The sequence below is a fragment of the Octopus sinensis genome, linkage group LG3 (genome assembly GCF_006345805.1).
Source record: "Octopus sinensis linkage group LG3, ASM634580v1, whole genome shotgun sequence".
Taxonomy (NCBI): domain Eukaryota; kingdom Metazoa; phylum Mollusca; class Cephalopoda; order Octopoda; family Octopodidae; genus Octopus; species Octopus sinensis.
Window position 1 is genome coordinate 62,912,767 of NC_042999.1, and position 21,706 is coordinate 62,934,472.

General features: G+C 37.8%; 1 protein-coding gene across 10 annotated transcripts in view; it reads right to left on the reverse strand.

Annotated features, from left to right (window-relative positions):
* Nucleotides 1-21,706, reverse strand: part of LOC115209656 (vacuolar protein sorting-associated protein 13D) — a 213,619-nt gene that overhangs the window by 109,368 nt on the left and 82,545 nt on the right. For all 10 annotated transcript variants that reach the window (XM_036501028.1, XM_036501029.1, XM_036501026.1 and 7 more), the window contains exons 21-31: nucleotides 20,485-20,616; nucleotides 19,105-19,195; nucleotides 17,313-17,455; nucleotides 13,572-13,684; nucleotides 11,533-11,698; nucleotides 10,851-10,930; nucleotides 10,167-10,328; nucleotides 7,379-7,539; nucleotides 4,867-5,014; nucleotides 2,301-3,647; nucleotides 774-1,314 (exon numbers count right to left, since the gene is read on the reverse strand). In XM_036501028.1, coding sequence (XP_036356921.1) covers nucleotides 774-1,314; nucleotides 2,301-3,647; nucleotides 4,867-5,014; nucleotides 7,379-7,539; nucleotides 10,167-10,328; nucleotides 10,851-10,930; nucleotides 11,533-11,698; nucleotides 13,572-13,684; nucleotides 17,313-17,455; nucleotides 19,105-19,195; nucleotides 20,485-20,616 — 3,084 coding nt within the window. The remainder of the gene's footprint in view (nucleotides 1-773; nucleotides 1,315-2,300; nucleotides 3,648-4,866; nucleotides 5,015-7,378; nucleotides 7,540-10,166; nucleotides 10,329-10,850; nucleotides 10,931-11,532; nucleotides 11,699-13,571; nucleotides 13,685-17,312; nucleotides 17,456-19,104; nucleotides 19,196-20,484; nucleotides 20,617-21,706) is intronic.

Sequence of the window (21,706 nt, forward strand, 5' to 3'; positions counted from 1 at the left end):
GGAGCCTGGAGCAGCCCCTGGCTCCCCAGACCCCAGTCGAACCATCCAACCCGTGCTAGCGCGGAAAACGGACGTTAAACGATGATGATGATGATGATGAATAACACTACTTGTATGACAGTGATGCTCATTTACAACCATCATGTGATGTCAAGGCAACGAGACAGTAACACACACACACACACACATATATATATATATATATATATATAAAAGAGATAATGGTGTCATTGAGACCCAAAGGTGTCAGGTAATGCTGAATAAGTGCTATAGACAGACCATAGTTAAGTTCCCGATTTGGTAATATTGCGAATAAAGGGTTCAACACTGGTTCTATGTCAGTGTGTGTATATAAGAATTTTTTGTGTAATAAGATAAAAAACCAAGGCTGTATAGATATTAGAGCATTTACAGATAGAAGGTCTTATAAATGCTCTAATATCTATACAGCCTTGGTTTTTTTATCTTATTACGCAAAACATTATATATATACACACAAACACAATGGGCTTCTTTCAGTTTCTATCTACCAAATCCACGCACAAAGTTTTGGTCAACCCAGGGTTATAATAGAAGACACTTGTTCAAGGTGCCATGGAGTGGGATTGAACCCAGAACCATGTAGTTAAGAAGCAAACTTATCAGCCACGCAGCCATACATGTGTCTCTATATATCAATCAATATGTCAATATGATTTGTTTAGTAATCTCCTGAAAGAAATTAATATAAATGGTAACAAATCAAAGCTACAGCTACGATAAACAATACTTACTTGCTTTCTTCTGCAGCCATTTTCCTTTGATTACCTCCTAAGCTGTTTTTCTTAGAATGAGACATAAAAACATTCTCTTCATGAAAACTTGAAGGCAAAGAACCAGGCATTTTGGGTTTAGGGACCATTATTGTACAATCAGGACAAGATGTTGATAAATTAGAACCTAATTTATCTTCTTTAGGTTCTGGTTCTTCCTTTTTAGATGAAACCATTAAATAACGAGGTTTAGAGTCATTTGTCTCCAATAAATCTTCCATAGTAAGTGATTTAAGAGAAAGATCAAATGAGGACACATAATTGTCCATTCGATGATAGATAAGGATGAGATCTTGTAAACAAAGGTCAACAAGTCGTTTTTGAGAATCAGGTTCCAAATCTCCTTGCATCTCGACACTGAACATTGCCACTTCAAACCGTGCTTCTAATGGGAGACTAGTTGGAACTGGCTTTGATGACTGAGTAGATTCACTGCTCCCTGTTCGAATCACTTTGGCAATGTCTGATTCAGTAGAAGAGTCTAGTTTTAGTGCTGAAATTCCTGTCAAAAATAAACATAAATAAATAAATATAATAAAATCTTTTGATAAAATTAGAGAAAAGGTGAAAGAAGAAAGAAAGAAAGAAAACCAACACCAATTATAAAAAGAGCAGTGCACAGTGTGTATATAATTTGTTTGCTAAATATGTACTTTTAGTGGTGGAAGAGTAGTGCAGTAAAGAAAGATAGGCGCAGGAGTGGCTGTGTGGTAAGTAGCTTGCTAACCAACCACATGGTTCTGGGTTCATTCCCACTGCGTGGCAATTTGGGCAAATGTCTTCCACTATAGCCTCAGGCCGACCAAAGCCTTATGAGTGGATTTGGTAGACGGAAACTGAAAGAAGCCTGTCGTGTGTGTGCATATATGTTTGTGTGTCTGTTTTTATCCCCCCAACATCGCTTGACAACCGATGCTGGTTTGTTTACATCTCCGTAACTTAGTGGTTCGGCAAAAGAGACTGATAGAATAAGTACTAGGCTTCCAAAGAATAAGTCCTAGAGTCGATTTGCTTTCCATTAAAGGCGGTACTCCAGCATGGCTACAGTCAAATGACTGAAACAAGTAAAAGAGTAAAGAGTATGCCCATAACATTTTTTTGGCAGCACCTGCAATACTGCAGACTGTCTTGATAACAAATGATGGCAACTTTAGCACAGTTAGTAATTTCAAAGAACATATTGGGCAACACTATGATAGCTTCTCTAGAGTGCAAGATGGAAGCAAGTATGGTGAAAGACATGAGGAGGGATCACAATTTCTGGAATTCTGTGATGTGAATAACCTAGACAATACAAATTTCAGGAAACTAATCAGTCATTTACTTGTCTACTAATGAGGTGATAACACAGGCCAGAGAAACTTTATTCTCACCAGGAAATGGGATTGACAGATATATGTAATACAATTAACCAACATGCTAAGAGTTCAAAGCTATTGATATGAACCACTAGAAAGGGAAAAATAAAAAGAAAAGATCTTTACTTACCTGGTAAATATGATGAACTATTGTCACCTTCACTGGAAATTGAGAAAGTAACTGTTTCTTCATTTATGCCACTTAATGTTAAGTTGTGGCGAGTTTCAAGAATCTGTTCATAGACAGCTTTAGAGAGAACAAGTTTACATGGAGTTGCAATGACAATATTAACAGATAATGACTGGGAAGGTGCTGGAGAAGATTTTTTGTCTTCAGTGTCGTTTGGGATGTTGTATGTGAAGGCCGAGTTGAATGAATGAGGTTTGAAGTGTGTGCTTTCTTCCATACCAGGTGAGCAAGGCGACCGGCATGTGATGTCATATTCAAGTACATGGAGGGTTATTTCTATATTTGTGTCGTACAGTACTGGGTTGCATTTACGAAACTGATCATCCTTGAACAGACGTTCAATGTCAAGTCCACGATAGTCAAATACACGTTCATAAATATTGAATGTAGTTAAATTCAATGCATACAAACTCATCTTGTCAACATGAATACTAATGCAGTCCTTGACGTCTTTCTTAGTAATTGACTCAGCAGGCATATTTTTGATGGAGATTTCTCCAAGGCAAGCCATTAGAACTTCTGAACTGGTTTGCTTTCGAGGTAGAAACACAATTGGAGTTTCAATTTGCATATCAATATTAATCTTGAGCTCTTCAGGTGGGGAAGTTGTTAATGAGCCAGTCAAGAACTGCTCTTCACTGTAGGACATATCTGGAGGGAAGAAGTCATTCATCTCTAAGGACTGGCTTTCAGATTTACGCTGATTGGGTGGAGAATGAATGTAATCATTGCTACTGTTGTTACCTCCAGGGAAATTTCCACTGGCTGTTTCCATACGCTTAGCTACAAGACCTTTGGCAACTTCTTTTGCAGCATGCTTTATCGAAGAAGCTACATTTGAAGTATAGTCTTTGAAGCTGGAAAGACATTCAGACAGCTCTCTTAAGAACAGCGGAGAATGGATATAAATGACTGATGCCATCCTGATCTTTACAGCAACGTCCTTCTCAGAAACTGCAGAGTTGCCGTTAACTGTATAGATAAGGCTTTCATTGATTGGAAGAAGTGGAAAAGAAGAAGAGAGTAAAGCAGCATGTCCCAGGTATCTCTCGAGTTGGAAGGTTAATGCATAGCTATTCCTAGAGTTGTTATCTAAGATCTCGGGTTCCCATTGATAAGCTTTCTTCTGATTTGAGCTGTACACCTGAACCATGTCAGAATTACTTTGGAAACTTGGAAGTGTTGACAACTTGCCAACTTGTAATAGATATTGGTGTTTGTGGGCTTCGGGCATTACATTTACAATGTGAAACCCTTCTAGTGAACCAGCAACCTCGAGTTTTTCACCTGCAAAAAGAAAACCAAAATCAAATAGTTACAATCTACTACTACTACTACTACAACAACACAAACAAGTAAATTAAAAATTATAAGAGAGAAAAATAAGTAATTTTAATGGCATTTCTACTTGATCTTGTGTAGCTGCTAAATAATCACAAGTTGTATTGCTTTCAAATTGAATAGTATTAGCAAAAGAAAGTTTATATTTCAATGTGACTGACAAAGAAAAACCACATGGTGAAAAGCTAGGATGACTGGGACTCCTGCACAACAGACCTATCAGACCCATGCCAGCATGGAAATACTATTTTAAAATTACAATCATGATAAATCTTGTTTCTAGAAATATGTGTGGGAGTACATATGCAAAACACACACGTAATACCTTAACAGCATTATCATTATCATTTAATGACCATGTTCCATGCTGGCATGGGTAAGACAGCTCAGCAGGCTTTTCTGGGTCCAAGGACAGCATCATGCTCCTATGTTTGTTTTGGCATGATTTCAATGGTCAAATGCCCTTCCTAATGCCAACCACTTCACAGTGTGTACTAGGTACTTTTTATGTAGCTCCAGCACTAGTGAGGTTGCCATACAGTAGAGAGAGTTACAGTACGAGACAAGGGGCCAGAACAGAACTGGGTTCTTGCTGAAGAGAAGCTACACACACACACACACACACACACACACACACACACACACACACACATACACATGACAGGCTTCTTTTGGTTTCCATCTACTCTGTTAGGCCCAGGGCTATGATAGAAGAGATTTGCCCAAAGTGTCACACAGTGGGACTAAACCCGAAGCCATGTGATTGGGATATGAACTTCTTACCTATAAAGCTATGCCTGTGCCCATACAGAAAATATAATTATTGGATAATGAGGGAGCTACTCTATCTGATAAGGGAGTTTCCTCCAGCAAACTGAAGGAGTCCCTTTGTGGATATGATGATGTGTTAAGCAAATACAGATATATGTTTCAGACTGAACCCCTCATCAAGAGCCTACAGGAAACTTCTATATGAGCAATAAACTAGCAACCAAATTTCTCTCAAATTTCACTCTATTGTCTTAAAAAAAAAAAGCAAGAATACATCGGATAATAAAGTTAAAGATATATGACAAAAAATCAGGATGGTCACAGCTGAAATGCCTTTGATCATATGTTTACTAAAATAATCTAGAGTTAAAGAACAACAACATAATTTACTTACTTATGCGAGCATTGATTTGTGCATTGGACATGGTAATAGTGGCCACCTTTCTGGCATTCCGGCCAGAGACAGAGTCTTCAAGATGAACCAGCAGGATGTTTAAGCGATGAAAGTCAGCTGTAACACCAATGCACATACCAGAGATACTCTGTAATGAAAAAAAGATTAAGTTTAAGATATACAAATGTATAGCCATACATGCATACACACAGATCATCATCATCGTCGTCATTTAACATTCACTTTTCCATGCTTGATTGGGTCACATGGAATTTTGCTGAATCAGATCATTAACAGCCTGATGCCCCTCCTGTTGCCAATCCTCACCTCTTTCCAAGCAACATATTTATCTATAAAGGGTAAATACCCACTTCAGTCAAGAATGACTATGGGACTACACCTATAAAGTTCCCCTCCAAGGCATAAACCCAGGCAAAGTTGTTTATGGAAGACCAGCAGTCGTCCATGCATACCAGCTTCCCTTCTCCATGCCAACAATGTTATCCAAGGGAAAGGCAAAGGCCAATACAGCTTGGCACCAGTGACATCACAATTCATATCTACAGCTGAGTGAACTGGAGGAACATGAAATAAAGTGTCTTGCTCAAGAACACAACATACAACCGGGTCTGGGAATCGAACTCACTACCTCGTGATTGTGAGCCTGATGCCTTAACTGTGGAAATGAACAACCTTGCGTGTATAGTTACAATGCTCATTTACAACCATCACATGATGTCTAGACAAGGGTACATACACACACACACATACATATATATATATATATATATATGTATTTATGGATGGCTTTTTGCAGCTATATTCACTTATAAGGCTTTAGTCATCTCAGAGCTATGGCAGAAGACATGAAAGATGCTGCACAGTGGGACTGAACCTAAGACCACTTGGTTAGGAAGCGAAAGCTTCTTAGCCATACAACCAGTTGGGAGGGAAAGCAGTGCCTGTGACCCTTTACAGGATCTCCAAGACAGCTCAGAGGAAGTTGTCATCAAATTAGAAACATGGCTTTCAAAGAGAATGCTTACAACTTGGCCTGAATGCTAACCTTTAGCTCCACTAAAGACACTCAAGGAACTAGCAGTGATAGCTTGTGGTACTAAACCAGGAGATGGATTAAATCTATCACCCATGTAGGCCATGGTGGGATTTGAATTTAAAACACAAAGAATCAAAATGAGTACCATAAGGTATCAACATCATTCTGATCATTTAATGCCTGTTGTCTATAGTGGCATGGGTTGAATGGTTTGACAAGAGCTGGTGAGCCAAAAGACCACACCAAGCCCTGCTGTTTGCTTTGGAGTGGTTTCTATGGCTGGATGCCCTTCCTCATGCCAACTGTTTTACAGAGTGTACTGGGTGCCTTTTATGTGGCACCAGTAGCAGTGTGATTGTCAAATAACTTACATGGCAAAACCTTCAAGTGAGTGGGAAGTAGTATTGAGGGAGGTGGCTTAGTGCCAAGTGATGAGAGAGGATGGAGAGAGGAGGGGAGGGAAAGAGGGTGGTGAAGATATGACCCATGGTTGGGGCAGGGTACACTCAAGTTATAGAGATGTGTATGAAAGTAGAACAAAGGATTAAATAGGGTGAATGGGAGGGTAAGCTCACGAGACTGCAAAAGGAGGGTGGGAGATGGAGGGGAAGGGAATGTAGTGAGTGGATGCAAATAGAAGGAAGGGATGTCAGTAGGATATGTCTTGAGGAAAAGATTCAAAAAGGACACATTGTGAGCAGGTAAGTTTGTGAGGGTGTGAAGGGAGAGCTGGAGATAGAGGAGAGGAAGAATAAGGCACCTGCTTTGATATTCTTACAATTCTGCCAATTTACTGCCCTGAAATGGAACTGGTTTTTTTGATCAGCCTACCCCAACTATCCCCTATTAGGGATCATTAAAACATCTTGGAAAATAATGTATGTGTGTGCATGTGTTTATATGGATCATCATCATCATCAAATGTCCACTTTTCCATCATCAAACGTCCACTTTTCCATGCTTGGATGGGTCATGCAGGATTTGCTAAGGTGTATTTTTTTCTATGGCTAGATACCCTTCCTTTTGTCAACCCAAACAATGTAATGTACCCTGCCACCAGACATGTATTTTCCATGGAAAACTGGAAATGAACATCATCCGGTATGACGGTCATGCTTGTTTACAACCACCACACGATGTCCAGACAAAGGTGCACAAACACACACAAAACACACACATATAGGTACATACATGATGGGCTCTTTTAGTTTCCATCAATCAAATCCACTCAAAAGGCTATAGTTGGCCCAGGGCTATAGTAGAAGAGTGCTGCACAGTGGGACTGAACCTGAGGTTACATGAGAAGAAAAGTACTTAATTATGCACTTGCGTGCATGTGCACACACACAGAGTTACACTCTTTAAAGTTTCTGAGAATTGAGGACTATCAGATGTATCAGATCTTTCATAGGTCGGCGCCACTGTCCCCATTAAAATTCAGTAATAACTACTTACCTGAGGGACTGAAGACATGGATTTTTGTAAATCAGCATTTTTGGAATCATCATTTTGGTCTTTAGTAGATGAATGATTTGGAGATCGAACGGATTTTTTTGACATGTCTTTCATAGTGCTATGAAAAAAGCTCATTATTTCTGTCAAAGTTTCTTGATTGGCTGCAAAGTAAAGTTGAAAATATAAAGAAGAATACAAATCAAATTAAATGCATATATATATATATATATATATATATTATATATATATATATAAAACTGTAGTTGTGTGAGTGTCTGTCCCCTTCGATTTAGATTCCTAACTACTCCCACATTTTGCGGTGCAGTTTAACCAAATTCGGGTATCTTATAGTCGTGATTCATATCGAGCCCGTCTGGCTATTAGCGCGCGTCTACGATGAGTCTACGATTTAAAAAATAATTTAACATCATTTTTTATTCCATTTTAATGCATAATTTTTCGTGTGTCGATGGCGGCGGAGTTGGCGTCCATGGTCACACCTGCACCTGTGTTTGCTTCTCTCCCTTCTTCCCTCCCTCGTGAAGCTGTGGGGAAGGGAGTGTAAGGAAATCAACGTCGTAATGCGTTGTCAAGGAGACCAGCGTTCTTTTAGAACAACGACTTCATGGCTTGAAGACACCAAAACAGAAATGGCTAAGAAAGCCCGAATTGACATCTATAAGGGAAGTAACTCTCTAAAAATGCTTATATAGTTATTTCCCTTACAAACCCGAGCAACGCCGGGCGATACTGCTAGTATATATATATATATATATCTGTAATATAATATGTGACAATTATTCGGTGCCATAATAAAACTCCGAGTTTTGATGTTGGGGTGGAAACCTGCACCGGCATCTCTTCAGTTATCAAGGAAATTAAAATACACATATTTTAATTGCCTTGATAACTGAAGAGATTCTGGTGCAGGTTTCTGTCCCAAAATCCGAAACTCAGAGTTTTATTATGGCAACCAAATAATTATCACATATTATATTACAGATAAATTCCTCTATTTACATAATATTGAAGTCTCTTTCTTTCTTTTGTTGTCTTATTATTACTATATATATATATATATGTGTGTGTGTGTGTGTGTGTGTGTGTGTAAATATGTGTGTGTATATGTGTTTGTGTGTGTGTGTATGTGTGTGTGTATATATATTTAAAAATTGTGTCGTCATCATATATATTGTGATTACCTCAAATAATATTTAGTAAGGAATAAAAGAAAAGCAAAATATGTAACAAGAAAATAACCAATTGGATAGTCTGCCAAGCTGTGAGAAGTAGATCTTACTGAAATGTCACATCCAGTAGATTATTATTCTATCAGCAGTATATGATGTTACTGATTCTAAACGTAAGAATTAGCTTTATGAGCTCTTCAGGTTCATGTGTAATTACTTTTAAGTGCAGAATCACAAAACTACACTTTACACTGAGAAGACAAATTAAAAGATATAAGCTTTTCCCTGAAATCATTGGAAAGTCAAGGCATCATCATCATCATCATTTAACGTCCGCCTTCCATGCTAGCAAGGGTTGGACGATTTTGACTGAGGGCTGGCGAACCAGATGGCTGCACCAGGCTCCAATCTTGATTTGGCAGAGTTTCTACAGCTGGATGCCCTTCCTAACGCCAACCACTCCAAGAGTGTAGAGGGTGCTTCTTACATGCCACCGGCACGGGGGCCAGTTAGGCGGTACTGGCAATCTTTTTACACATGCCATCAGCATAGGTGCTAGTAAGATGACGTTGGTAACGATCATGCTCGATCATGCACAGAAGCCAGTTGGCTGTTCTGGCAACAATCACACTCGGATGGTGCTCTTGGCACCCTACTAGCATGGGCACAAGTGCCAGTACACCTGCCACATCGATGTTTTTGAGGACTAGATTTCTTTAAGGAAGTATATAGAATTGACTTTATACTAGGCTGTAGGAGACAGAGAATTTGTTGTTAATGTTTCTTAGGTAAAACTACATTGGTAATAACCTTTTTCAACCTCTGATGCATAATACTACATGATACAGTGAGATTAAAGTAAAGTATATTCTTCAATTTATAATGTTGCTGTTCAATCCTGCATCAACCCTTAATTAGGATCATTGCAATCCAGTCATAACTCTTCCCCAATTTTCAGATATCTAAGACTGCATTATCCAATGAGCCTTTACTTTTTTAAGACAATGAGAAGGAGGGGGGGGTAATTTTAGATTGATTTGATTGCTAATTATAGCAGGTCAAGAAAGCATACACTGTTGACTGCATATGTATCAACATTTGCTGGTCTACATATCTGTCATCATCATCAACACTATGCTGACATGGGTTGGATGATTCGATGGTCCAGTGAGCTGCAGGGCCACGTTGAGTTCCAATGTCAACTTTGGCATGGTTTTCCTGGCTCGATGCCCTTTCTAATGCCAACCACTTTACAGCGTGTACCACTAATATAATTATTGTCATGTATAACTTGTGCAATACATTTCCTGTAGTTTATTTCTTTGTCCAAACTATAAAACAGAAAACGCAAGAATATCTTGATAATTGGACCAATTATAATATCTTGATAATTGGATAATTTATGCTGAGCTGACTGTGCTACATAACTAAATTTCAAGGAGATAAATAACAGTATGCATCAGCTAATATCAATTCAATATAGCTCACAAATGTGCTGGGGGGAGTTAATGAATTCCAATATTTCAAGCAGGATATTTCAAAGATGAAGGCAAAGATAACATAAAATTACTAAAGTTCCATCAGAAGTTTGAACTCACCAATGACATCCAGACTGTTGAACTGAATATCTGCCCTCAACACTTTTTCATTGGTCGGGTTATTTGGGCTGTTGGAGGCAATCACCTGAATGTGTAGGGTAATAAGAGCCTCCTCTTTTTGTGATATTCCTTGACCACCTTCATCACGGTGATCTGAAAGAGCTACAAATGAACAACAATCAAATTAGTAAAAACAAAAGTACTTCAAAATATTGTTTATTTTTAAATACAATACATTCATAGAGCTTAATCTAAATAGTATTATAGCTTAGAAAAAGTTAAGATTTCTAATAAAATAGATGTAAACATTGTCTTAATAACTGCATTTCTGCTTTTTTCCAGGTTTTGTATCCATTATTCCATGTGAGCATGACTGATACGACTTTTAGTAAATATTGATGTCTATGTCCTGACAAACCAATGTATTATTTACTTGAAGGATACCTTTGTTACTATAAACAAATTAACTGTAAAACAAAATGTCTAAAGCACAATACTGTGCTTTGCTTCAGGTACAAGTCAATACCTACAACATAGCTTGAGCAGAAGGCCAAGTAGTAGTATGTCTGTGTTTATTACCACTGCTTCTCTATTTTTACAGGAAATTATTACAACTAAGGACACTAATGAACTAAAACAAATTATTAATATTGTGTCGAAAGGAAATCAATTATATTTATATACCAGACGAAGATGACACTGGTGATGGCCTCAGCTCAGTTTGAGATTCTGACCCTCGAAGCTTTCCACTCTGGCTGTCCATTCTAAAATTAAAATTAAAAATTAACAGTTACACACAAATATATTGTACAATGCATATGTATATAGACACATGTATGTGTGTATTATGCAGGTGTAAATATGTGTGCATGCATATGTGTGTATTGTGTGTGTGTGTGTGTGAGAGATATTTTGGCACAGCTGTTGTCGCCCTATGTATTTGGCATTGCTGATCTGACACTGACTCAACTTCAGACATGTCCCTGTTTCTCTTGTTCTCTCCCTCACTCTCTTTAACTGTATGTGTATATTTCTGTGTATGTGTGTTTGCCTCCCAAGCCAAAAAGTACTGCCACCAAAACAGGTTCAATGTCCAGTCAGTAATACCAAATCACCAGTGCCCAAACAGTCACATACAATCACCTCATCCTGTACATATGTAAATATACAGAGAAAGAGAAACAGATAGACAGTCAGAGATGCTGAACAAGAAGAAAGAGATGACAAGTGGACACAACAAGTAATGCGAGGTTCTGTTAGAGAAGACATATCCAACCTATACAAATATGGAAAAATGGATGTAAGATGATGAAGATGACAATGATGTATATAGACAAACTTCTATATAAAAGGCTGCATTACTTACGACAAATTTTTGTGAGAAGCTGCAAGCAGTTCATAATCTTTGCCAAATGTCTGTAGTCCATCAACAAGCAGTAAACTGTGTACTGTAAGTGTGGTTGTCATTTCCTTGTATTTTTTCACTAGTCGCCCTTGGACATGATCTACTTGGAGTTCAGTAATAGGTCGACCTTAAAATGAAATAAAAAAGCACAAGAAAAAAATTTTAAATAGTAACTCAGAATGTAACGACAGACGAAATGCTGCTAAGCATTTTGCCTGATGTGCTAATGATTCTACCAGCTTGCCACCTGATTTTATATTATTATTAGATACTCTACACATATGAAACAAAAAAATAATAGTAATACCATATACTATTGTTGAATAAAGATAGCAAAAGTGAGCAATAACACATGGGATTATTTATGCAATTGAGAGCAATCATTAAATGCACAAAGTAATTAGAGCGTCCATGAGACAACATATCCATAAGAGATGTTATTGCCATATGAATAATGCAGTAAATGTACCTTTCAATGATGTGTCTACATTAAATATGATACAGAAATGGAGACTAATTTAATAGAGGACATAATAGCTATATACACACAAACACACATGCATGATCATTATCAGGTCGACTTCACCTTTCATCATTTATGAGTTCATCATCGTATAATGTCCGCTTTCCATGCTAGCATGGGTTGGACGATTTTGACTGACAGCTGATGGACCAGACGGCCGCACCAGGCTCCAATCTTGATCTGGCAGAGTTTCTACAGCTGGATGCCCTTCCTAACGCCAACCACTACGAGAGTGTAGAGGGTGCTTTTTACGTGCCACCGACATGGGGCCAGTCAGGCGGTACTGGTAATGACTTCGCTCTAATCTTTTTACACATGCCACCAGTACAGATCATGCTCAAATGGTGCCCTTTTACATGCCACCGGCATGGAAGCCAGTTGGCTGCTCTAGCAACAATCACGCTCGGATGGTGCTCTTGGCACCCTACTAGCACGGGCACATGTGCCAGTAAAGCGACGCTGGTAACGATCACACTTGAATGGTGGCCCTTTATGTGCCACTGGTACAGAAGCCAGTTAGCCATTCTGTCAACGATCACCCTCGTATGGTGCTCTTCGCACCCTGCTAGCACGGATGCCAGTTGTCAAATTTGATTTTGATTTTGAGTTATATAAATAAATGCCAATCAACTATAAGGGTCAATTTGATTTTTTTTTTCCTTAAATCTGTAGTCTTGTGCCTAAGGTAGAAATCACTATTAGGGAGATGGTGAATGGCAGAAGTTGTAAAGTGCTGGACAATATACATCCAGGTATTTAATTGTAACACATGTTTTGAATTCATAATCCTGTCAAGGTTGACTTTGCCTTTCATATTTCTGGGATTGTACCAGTTATACAGTGATCTAAATCTAATTGGCTGTGCCCTTTCCCACTAATTTGTGACCCTGTATCACATGTTACAAGTCATTATTGTTATCATATGCAATTGTAAAATGAGTAACATTAAAACATGAGTGAATATAAAAATACAATGCATGTGTATTTTAAATTACAACTATCACTAACCCAATGAAATAATTAGCACCATATTTTTTAAGGTAAAAAAAATGCAGTAAATTCAGGCATGGCTCTATAGTTAAGAAGCTCATTCGGCAAGCACAGGATTTTGGGTTCAGTTCCACTGTGCAGCACCTTAGCCAAGTGTCTTCTACTATAGTGAATTTCGTGGATGGTAACTGTGGGGAAACCCATTGTGTGTGTGTGTTTGATTGTGTCTATATTTGTCAAACATCACCACCTGATAACTAGTGTTGGTCAGATTATGTTTCTGTAACTTAGCAAGTCAGCAAAAGAGACAAAAAAAAAAAATACCATACTTTGAAAAAAAAAAAATAATAATGATAATAATGATTTCTTTTAATAATAAGTACTGGGGGTGATTTGTTGACTAAAACCCTTCAAGGTGGTGTCTCACCATGACCACTGTCTAATAACTGAAATAAGCAAAAGATAAAAGACAAATTATTATAATTACCTCGGCTGTTAATTTCCAGTGATAATTTATTGACAGAAAACTCTGCTTCTAGTAAAACAGATGCTTCCATCATCTTGCTTTGCTGTTGCTTCTCTTTTTCAGAAGGTGGCACACTGTAAAACAATAACAAAAAAAAAAGAAAAGAATTTTACAAGATGTAAGTTGGATTATGTGATTAAGAAGCTTGCTTCCCAAACATGTGGTCTTGAGTTCAGTCCCACTGCACAACACCTTGGGAAAGTGTCTTCTACTATAGCCCCAGGGTAACCAAAGCTTTGACAGGCGGAAACTGAAAGAAGACCAGTGTGTGTGTGTGCGCGCATGCCCTTTTCTAGATATTTCTAGATATTACATGATGGTTGTAAATGAACATCACCTGACAATGGGAAAATATCTTACTTCAGAATAGATATGGGCTGGCAACAGAAATTTTATCTAACCCATGCAGGTATGGGAAAGTGGATGTTAAACAAAAATGATGATGATAAAAATAATAACATCACTGTCATTATTTTGCTGTCGTTATTTTCATACTTGTTGCTGGTGAAAGAAGAAATGAATTTGACCTGTCAGTATTTAAACATTAACTTCTTTCTGGGACATAAAGCACTTCTTACAAGAGCATGAAGTATATATAGTTGATTAACGCCAGTCATCGTTCGTTTAACGTCTGCTTTCCATGCTGGTATGGATTGGACGTATGACTGAGAGCTGGCGAACCAGATGGCTGCACCAGGCTTCAATCTTGATCTGGCAGAGTTTCTACAGCTGGATGCCCTTCCTAATGCCAACCACTCCGAGAGTGTAGTGGGTGCTCTTTACATGCCACCAGCACAGAGCCAATCAGGCGGCACTGGCAACGACCTCGCTCAAATCTTTTACACATGCCTCCAGCACGGGTGCCAGTAAGGTGATGCTGGTAATGATCACACTCGAATGGTGTCTTTTACGTGCCACCGGCACGGAGGCCAGATAGCCACTCTGGCAACGATCACGCTTGGATGGTGCTCTTAATACCCTACTAGCACAGGGCTCAAGTGCCAGTAATGTGGTACATCACATATTGTGTTAAATGAGTTCCTGTATTCATTAAAATCATCCTCATTATTAGTGATGTTATTGTCATCCATGTTAGATTAGTATCAAAACACATCACTATTTCTATTATCATCATCATGATCCAATGAAAGAGCCTCCACAATGAAAAAAAAAAAACCAGCCAAATCTCTCTCAAATTAAACCCAAACAATTTTTAAAAAGGGCAAGTTGGGTAATGTAGTTCTAAATACACTATGACTGAATGAAAAACAGGATAGCGATGGCTGAAAAGCCTTTGATATAATAAATAATATGCCAACTGGATTAAGGATAATCTGAGACTAAATAAATACCAACATCACTATCATTATTGTCATCAACATCAGATTAGTTCCAATAAACTTTACCATTTCCAGTTACATTATTATCGTATTAATTTACATATGCATCATTGCCATCACTATCATTCATCATCATCATTTAACATCCATTGTCCATGCTGGCATGGCTTGCATAATTTGACCAAGGCTAGCAAGCTGAAAGACTGCACCAGACTCCAGTCTGATTTGGCATGGTTTCTACAGCTGGATGCCGTCCCTAACACCAACCACTCTGAGAATGTAATGTGTGCTTTCACGTGCCACCAACATGGGTGCAATTCGCGTGACACCAGTATCTGCCATGACTGTAGTTTTGCTCGGCTTGATGGGTCTTCTCAAGCACAACATAATGCCAGATGTCTCAGTCATTGCCTCTGTGAGGCTGAACACTTGAAAGGAGCTCAGCCACTTTGCCTCCATGAGGTCTAAAGCTCAGGTGATGAAAATTACAGAGGTAATTTTTACATGCCACCAGCACGGGTTCCAGTAATGTGACAACGGCACTAGCCACAACTAGGATTTCATTTGGCTTGACAGTGGTCCTCAGCAAGCTGTCTCGCAGGAATTCCCAGTTGCCCTTTATGTCACATATCTGTAGTTCCTCCTCCCTCTCAAATTTCTTAATTAGGATATCCCTAAACCTCTGACGATATGAAAGGTCGTTAAGCCACTAATGACTAGTCTATGCTGGGTGGGTACATTCTTCACCAGGGAGGGTCTTTGCATTTAAGGACAACCATGCATCCTGCTGTCCGGTGAGAATGTAATTGATCTGGCTAGCAGTCATCTGACTGGTAGGTTATCAGCTGGCTGGCTGGCTGGCTTCCTGAAGTTGGTGTTGCAGATCAATAGGTTATTTGCATCACAGAACTCCAGTGGCCTTGTTCCCTCTTCGTTTTGGGAACCAAATTCACAGCCCCCCTGTACACCATGGAAGATACCAGGCTGCTGTTCGACATGCCCATTGAAATCCCCAGCCACAAAAATGAGATCACAGTCCTCGTCTTTGAGGTAGCCTGCAGAAGTATATCATAAAAGTTGTCCTTCTGTCCATTTAGTAGGCCTGCTTGTGAGGCATAGGCAGAGATAATTGTTGCTATACTATTCTGCAAGACTAGCTTAAGTACTCTATTGCATACTTTGGCTAACTCTATGACCTTATCCACCCATTTCTCAGCAAGAAGTATATCCACACCACCTATCCCATTCCTGTTACCGTCCCAGAAGATTTTATAGCTATATGTCTTACTTGTGAGGAACCTGGCTGAAGCTCCTCTCTTGGATACAACATATATCAACACGCCTCCATTCAAGCATCTCAACAATCTTGCTAGACCTTAGACCTCCCTTTAAATCTGCCTACATTGACAGTGCCAACTCTGAAAACTGGTAAAGGGACATGGGAGGGAATATGGGAAGGAGAGGTGGTATTCAGCACCTGGATAAAAGGTTTCAATGATTGTTTGATAACAGACATATCACATCAGTTGTTCTCACTTTAACCTACCATCATTCAAACATGTTAAAATTGTAGCCCCTGTAGGTGGTGAATGTAATGTAAATATAAGCGTTACTGCTGCAAATATAAATAGGACAATGTTTTAATTAATTAAGTAAATGAGCTGCTATCGGTCATCAATAAATCACCATTACTAACAGTACAAAATCACTGCATATCTGATAGTGAGAATGACAAGAGATTATTTGTAACAATGTAGAACAAGTATTGTAAAGAACTATCCTGAGAAGATTAATTACTAATTGACACGTATTAGCAAAACACGCACATGTAGGTACATTCATGACTGTATGGTAAGAAGTTAGCAACACGAAAGTATTTAGCTGCAAAATTCTACCTCAAATAAGTCTCCATCCAGCTCATGTCAGCATGGTAAAATGAATAACAAACATACATATATATGTCATCCTCATCATCATCATTTTAATGTCCACTTTTCCATACCACATAGGTTAAACAGAATTCACTGAGGTAGATTTTCAATAGCTGGATGCTTTTTCTGTTATCAACCCTCACTTGTTTCCAAGTAAGGTAATAATTCCCCATGGCTGGACATATTTTTACAGGAGATTGGATATGATGGATACCAGTTCTATGATGTTGATGCTAGTTTACAACTATCACATGATGTCAAGGCAAAAAGACACTACACACACACACACACACACACACACACACGTATATAAGCTTCTTTCAGTTTCTTTATACCAAATCCACTCACAAGGCTTTGTTCAACCCAGAGCTATAGTAGAAGACACCTGCCCAAGTGAGTTAAAAGTAAAAAAAAAACAATATTGATCATACTTGCTATAAGAAGCACTGGAAATATTCGGGTCAGCTGCATCCATGTCCATACTTTGGTAAATACTGACTGTAGACTTCAATTTTGGTTTTTGTGTTTTATGAAGTGATGACAGCTGATTCATACAAGTACTCAAGGCTTTCACCTAAAATGTATAAAATCATAGAGGAGTAAGAGAAAATAATAAAATAGAAACCACACTGACAAACGGATAGACAAGAAGATATATAAATAGACACTGATACTTGTACTGTTGCAAAAATGAGTTAACTTTAAAACAGAAAATATCAAGGCTCCTATCATCATTATCATCATCATTCAATGTCTGTTTATTATGTTGACATGAGTTGAATGGTTTGACAATTTGTAGACCTGTATTAAGCCCTAATGTTAGCTTTGACATGGTTTCTTATTTCTTTACTGCCCCCAAGGGGCTACACACAGAGGGGACAAGCAAGAACAGACAAACAGATTAAGTCAATTATATCGACCCCAGTGCGTAACTGGTACTTATTTAATTGACTCTGAAAGGATGAAAGGCAAAGTCAACCTCAGCGGAATTTGAACTCAGAACGTATAGTGGCAAACGAAATACCGCTAAGCATTTCGCCTGGCATGCTAACACTTCTGCCAGCTCACCACCTTTGACATGGTTTCTATGGTTGGATGACCTTCTTGATGCCAACCATTTTACAGAAAATATTGGTTGCATTTTTTGTGCCACCAGCACTTGTGAGGTTGCCAAGATAAAGTACAAAATCTTGCTATAGAGGAGATACAATGCTGAGGTAAATTATAGAGAATACAGAGGAATTTTTCTTTTTCTTTCCTTTTATAATAATTTCTACAGAATCACTTAAATGGGATGAATATAATTTGGGTAAGTCTTTTTGCAAATGGCAACCCTTTTCTATTGCTAATGCCTCAAAATAAAAGGGAACCAGGAGAATGAAAGAAATTGGCTATGCTTAGGATCATTAAAAAAATGGCTCTGTTTTACCAAATTCTGAACTCATGATTAATTTGTTCTGTAGCCCAGCTTCTTCGTAATCACAGACAAGAAAGTATCTATAACACAGTGCTAAAAAATATTGCAAAGGACATTGTTCAAAGAGCACCAATTTTTCAATTTTCTCCTTGAAGTAAATTTTTTTTTACTGACATGCATCAGCAAAATATATATGCATGTGCACACACACACACACACACACACAATCATCATCATCATCATTTAGCATCTGCTTTCCGTGCTGGCATGGGTCAGTAGGTTTGACTGGAGCTGGTAAGCTGGAGAGCTGCACCAGGTTCCAGTCTGATTTGGAACGGTTTCTATGGCTGGATGACCTTCCTAATGCCAGCCACTCCAAGTGTGTAAATGTATATATATATATTCTTTTACTCTTATTTGTTCAGTCATTTGACTGCGCCCATGCTAGAACATCGCATTTAGTTGAAAAATCTGTCAAATGTGAACAATGTAAATAATGAAGCTTCTTTCAGCTTCCATCTACCAAATCCACTCACAAGGTTTTGGTTGGCCTGAGGCTATAGTACAAGACACTTGCCCAAGGTGCCACGCAGTGGGACTGAACCCAGAACCATGTGGTTGGTAAGCAAGCTACTTACCACATAGCCATGCCTATATACATATATATATATATATATATATATATATTATATATATATATATATATATATATATATATATATATATATATGGTTGTATGGATATGGAGTTTGTTTGTTGCCTTAAATAACATTTGTCAATGAGGATAAGCCAGCATAAGTGTGTACCTTTTTCTGGTCTGCATGGATGGTAAGTGATGGTAAAGTTCCTGACAGCCTAACAGAGGGCCATTCTGGATCAGTGGTAAATATGACACGTCTGAAATATAAAGAAATATATTTATTGTACAAAGATAATTTTATTTTAAAATATTATACATATATATATATTTTTTTTCTTTTATGATTTATGAGATGAGATATGAGAAAAAGAGATGAAGAAAGCTATAAAACTGAAATTTGATCTGTGTCATCCCAAAAGTAAATGGACTTGAATGGTCATGCACACATGCATACACACAGATGTACCCTCTACACATGCAGTCCATTCACAAAGACACTAAGAGTAAAATAAATAAATAAATGTTTAACCACTCACATCTTTCACAGAATTCAAACTGTACACATACACCAACACACACATTATCTCATTTACAAAATCTACATCCTGCCAAAGGTGTACATGTACACACACCAGCACACTCACACATACATTATCTTTCACTCTATCTTTTTCATGCATACACACACACAGACATCCTCACTCATATCCTCATAAATAGAAATATAGAATCTGCAAACTAGGAAACAGACAGATCTGGAGCAGACTTGAAATAGAGCAGGCATGTCACTAATGAGGTTCTGATGAAAGAACTCTGATAAACCTAGGTGACTGATCAATTGGTTGACAATCAAACAATTGACTAGTTAACCAGTTAAATAGTCAACTAATTGACTAAATACAATTGCAGCATGGAAGATGTTTGTAAGCCATTCAAGAACACACAAAAACTGTTAGTTTCATTTCAACGTTTAGATTTTATTTTTGTCAAAATATTTTCGTCACTTTCAAACCATAACCTGTTCACTGACAAAACTTCGAGCTGCATCATGTTCTTGAATGGTTTACAAACATCTTTCATGCTGCAATTGTTTTTGTTTCAACATACAATCTCAGATCAAGTCACTTTCTATGCAAGTACATCTCTGTAATTGAGTAATAATGATAATAAAAGTGAAATAGAACCAGTACATGTATTTATTATTCACATAATGACCCTCCCAAGATGCAACCAAATACACTTCATTTCTACTGAAATCACTTACTTTAGTTAAATATATTTTTATGAACTATTAAAACATCTTTTATGGGCAATAAAAACAACAAAACTTTTAGAAATTTCTCATTATCTAATTTCTCTTTTGTGTTAATCACCACTAAAATTGGAAAACATTAGAAAAGCTGGATCTCAAGCAAAAATAAATTATTTGTGGTGATTGATTTTCAAATAAGAAATTACTCTTACCTCTATAAATATATCTTGTTTTTTTTTGTTTTTTTTATTAATTGCTTTATTTATTTATTCTTTTTTAAATCGAGAGGCTTACCTTTCAAAAAGTACCTCAATGCTGAACTTGTCTAGCAAGTGGATACGGGTGTTACCTCGAGAATGGGCAGCTTTCCAGTTGTCATGAGTCTGGCCAACTAGCACTTGTAAATCTTCCAAAATTACCTGATATCTATGTATGAAGATATACAACAGAAATAACACACACATTGAAAGAGGAATGTGGGGAATAAAATGATTTAATAAAAGTCTATCATGGCGTTTAAAGCAATCAAAATTAATACAACTGGGAATAAGTACGGGAAGAAGTGGACCAGAGTGTTTCAAGTGGGAGTGGGCTGCAGCTGTCAAGGCTGCTCTTCAGAATAGGGTTCATTGATATAAGAGAAAAAAAATAATAATAATAATGAAATTATTGTATACAGTGCTCAGGTGCCCCACAACTTGTCAAAAGTGCGTATAAAGTATATGCAGTAATGTACAAATGTCTGGAAAGCAAACAGTGTATGAGTCAGATACATGCTTGCGTGTGTATGGAGGAGAGAAAATCAGGTGGAGTGTTGGTGAATCTCAGGAAGCATGGAAGTTTTGAAGGATGCAGTGCTCCGACAACTAACAACTGATGCCACCAGTTTGTTCCATGCTTCAGCAACTCTTAGTGTGAAAAAATGTTTCAGAAAGACATGGTAGCTGTGCTGTTTTCTGACTTTGTAAACATGTCCACGGGTGTTAGACAGGTGGAGTTTGAAAAGGTGCTCAGAGTTATTGTTTCTAAGATGGTTAATAATTTTATGGGTGTCTGCCAAGTCAGCTGCCAGACATCGGAGTTATAAAGAAAGATTATAAGACAACACTGGTATGAAGATTTTTCAGTAATAAAACTACATTATAGCTTGGTACCAAGTCAGCTCGGAATAAGCAAAACTATGATCAAAAATGATCCAGCTGCAATTATTCTATGTTGTGTCTTTCTTTGAATTTGCTTTTATTAATATGTTACATTTCTGGCAATAGCATTTGTTAAGTTCCTTTATTTTTAAAGAGAATGTTTGCTTTTGGATTATATTTGATAGAGGTACAGTCATTAAAGAGAGTTACAAGGAAAAAAATGTGTGGTCAATTGCAGAACATTTCAAGCAATATTACTATGAAATGAGGTGGAGAGCTGGAAGAATCATTAGCATGCTGGAGAAAATGCTTAGAGGCATTTCATCTGTCTTTACATGCTGAGTTCAAATTCTGTCACGGTCGACTTTGCCCTT